General features: G+C 52.8%; 1 protein-coding gene across 1 annotated transcript; it reads left to right on the top strand.

The window, feature by feature from the left end:
* Nucleotides 1-1,215: 1,215 nt before the first annotated feature.
* On the top strand, nucleotides 1,216-2,618 carry VDBG_10148 (predicted protein; the record flags this gene model as incomplete). Its single annotated transcript, XM_002999643.1, has 5 exons — nucleotides 1,216-1,269; nucleotides 1,416-1,732; nucleotides 1,786-2,082; nucleotides 2,136-2,361; nucleotides 2,520-2,618. 5 exons carry the CDS (start codon nucleotides 1,216-1,218, stop codon nucleotides 2,616-2,618), a joined length of 993 nt encoding a protein of 330 aa, XP_002999689.1.
* Between the last annotated feature and the right edge of the window lie 304 nt (nucleotides 2,619-2,922).

The raw sequence follows: 2,922 nt of genomic DNA, 5'->3' as shown, positions 1-2,922 counted from the left end.
GTCTTCTTTGCGCGAAACTCCAGACTTTACTCTCGTATTAGCAACTGAGCCCATTTCTGCCTGGATCAACTTACGTGGTGCGACCGATGAGGTCACATTCTTCCATGAATAGTGCGCCGCGCCCATCCAGTGCTCGAGAAATTCTGTCGAGGCTCCGGCCTCCCTTCCCCCAATCATGACAGTTGTTATTTATGTTGTTTTCGTCGTGGCCTGTGAGCTTGGACTTGAGGTGCTTGATGAGCTTGTGCTGTTTCGAGCGTAAGAACTGCTCCCGTATGTCATAGAACACGAGCAAGTAAGCCCGTCGCTTGGTCTTCTCTACAGCCGTCGATGGGTTTGATAAAGTCTGAAGTTGCCGGTATAGTTGGCAGACTGCGTCCTGTTGCAGTGAGGTCTCAGCGGTCACCCAACGCTCAATTTCTTCCTTGTATCCCAGAGGAGGGGCAGTTCGCGAGAAGTGCTTGGAGATTGTCGCCTTCAAGCTAACGGGAAGTCTATCCCACGTATCGTTCTTGGCGATGCCTTCGAGAAGGCCGTCAATGGCGGCGACAAACTACTTGTTGAGCAAGACTCGGAAATTCGTTGGAGGGCCTTACCTTTGGGTCGTCAAGCCGTACCCCGCTCAATCCAAGCACCTCCTGCAAGCGGGCAAACGGCTGATGCGGCTCTCGATTGCGAGTCTCCATTGTTGAAAGAGTGTCTTTGAGTTGAACGTGGGAGCTCAAGATCCCCAGCCGAAGGTGGTAGGAGACCCCAAGATTGCTTCTCTCAGATCCGTGAGTGTCCCCGTAGGACCACCGTGTATGGTCAAGGTTCCTCGCTTACAGGGATCGCCAGGCGGGGTAGCAATGTCTCATACCCCCTGTATGCCTGCTTGCTTTTGTCTACAAGGGTCATTTTGGGGACATGTCCCCAAACCACTCTGCCAAGCTGAACCGCCCAGGTATAGCCCCCCTGTAGGTTATCGTGAGCACACCCCAGTCTTCTGGGAACATGTCCCCAAAGATGAAGATTGGCAATCGCTCTGGGTTGGCCCCCAAATGGTTGGCAGTGTTGCTGGACACTGCATATAAAGCCTCGTGAGGCAACCAGTTGCCTTCTCGGTGTCCAGGAAGGGATCTATCGCTGCACGCCGCGCTCCCCTGTCTCTGCATTCTTCCTGGCTCGAAAGTGCACTTCTGTGCCCCCGTGTCCTCCCACGTCGATACATCCAACATGGTGATCCCTCGCCCCCTCAATATCCTAGTGACAAGGAGCTTCTCTATTACTGTAGGCACAAGTCCAATCATTTATTACTTCATTGCTGACCCTTGCAGACTGACTCGGGCTTGACATTGGCATCTTGCTCCAGCGACGCCCAGAGGGGCGAGTATCCCGATGATACCGAACATGAGACTCCCACCTCTCCCCCCCAGGCGGGTCCATTGGAAGACTGTGTCACGCCGCTTCCCGAGGACTTCCTACATGGTCTGTCCCCTGTCCCAAGCACTTCCCACAACCACAACGCCCGCAATGACGAGAGCCTCCTTGATGCTCAGTCATACCCGAGTCCTTCTCGAGTCACCGGCCCCAACATCCCGCACGGGTACTGCAGTCATGGTCCTCCAAGTCCCCCGTTAAGTGCAGTCGGCTCGGTATCGCCTCCGCTCTTCTTCTTACCCGATAACCCTCCCCCTTCACCGATTGAGCCTCTGAGAAGACTCAGCGTGCAGGAACCATCAAAAACCCCTCAGTAAGTCGATGGTGCCTGCCTTTGCAATACGTCTGTTGATACACTGCCTGCAGGACGCAATCCGATGTACCCATTGCGCACCAAAACCTCGCCGTAGTACAGTTTGATGAGGAGAAACTTACATGGGAAGGCACGGCACCCTTGCACGCTATTGACCTTGGAAGCTGTGAAGGCCTGGACGACCTTGTGTCCGGACTCTTTCACTGCCTGCAGACCGGCCGTGCAATCCAGATCATCGGCGTGCCATTTCCAGATCTCGGGAAGTGGATGGATCGCCTGATGGAAGCTGGCTTTTGGTCAATCAAGGCAGAGTTCCTGCCTTTGGGGGCAAAGGTCGGGGCAGTCGCATAGTAAGTATTTCAACCGCCCTGAGACAGCAAGAGAAATTTAACCAACATTGTAGTGTGAATGTCTTCGCCGACAAGCCAGCCACGCCGAGCCCGACATTTTGGGGGATTCAAAAACATGACCAAAACGCCGAGTCGCTTGCCAGGAACCATTTTATCAGCCTTGCCATCGAAGTTCTCAACAACAACCCTGACCGCTTGCCGGACCTCCGCTGGTTGATATCTATTGATCTAGGCCTTCGAGCCTGGTTTGAAGCTGAGCTTTTTCAAAGAATACGAAATGTACGTGTTAATGACCGTTGGAGATGGAAATGATTCTGACGGCTTTAAGGATGCTGGAGTAATTGCTGAAGCGTTGTTACAACGATATCTTCACTTCATAGCAAACGCTATGGACCACGGCAAATCTCGGGCCCCGTCTAATCTGCTATGGCTGGTAGATAGGGGTAGACCACCACCCAACTGCCCGAATGCACTTGATGACATCGCGTTTTGTCGGCTTCTCCTTGAATGCGCCGGTGGTCAGGAAAATGATTTGAATGACTGCTGTTACACTCAAGACGACTTCGAAGGATTCCGAAAATTGTGCCAACTTATTGATCGGGAACACCCGCCCAATGTTGACGCTATTCATCTTGGATAGAATGGGGGGCCACTGTGTGTAACAGAAGACGACTTGGGTGACGGACGCGAGCAATGATGCTCCTAGAAGAGGGAGCAAAGCTGGTCGACAGGTCTCTAAGCGAAGGATATAGGTTGTCTCAAGCCTGTCAGTCAGTCTTCACTTGTCATGAAGACTTGTTGGACGATGCTGGACACGAGAAGATATAGATTCTGTTGGAT

This window comes from Verticillium alfalfae, genomic scaffold (assembly GCF_000150825.1).
Source record: "Verticillium alfalfae VaMs.102 supercont1.19 genomic scaffold, whole genome shotgun sequence".
Classification (NCBI taxonomy): Eukaryota; Fungi; Ascomycota; class Sordariomycetes; order Glomerellales; family Plectosphaerellaceae; genus Verticillium; species Verticillium alfalfae.
Note: the sequence above shows the minus strand (reverse complement) of the source record. Positions and strands in the feature narration are given on the sequence as shown.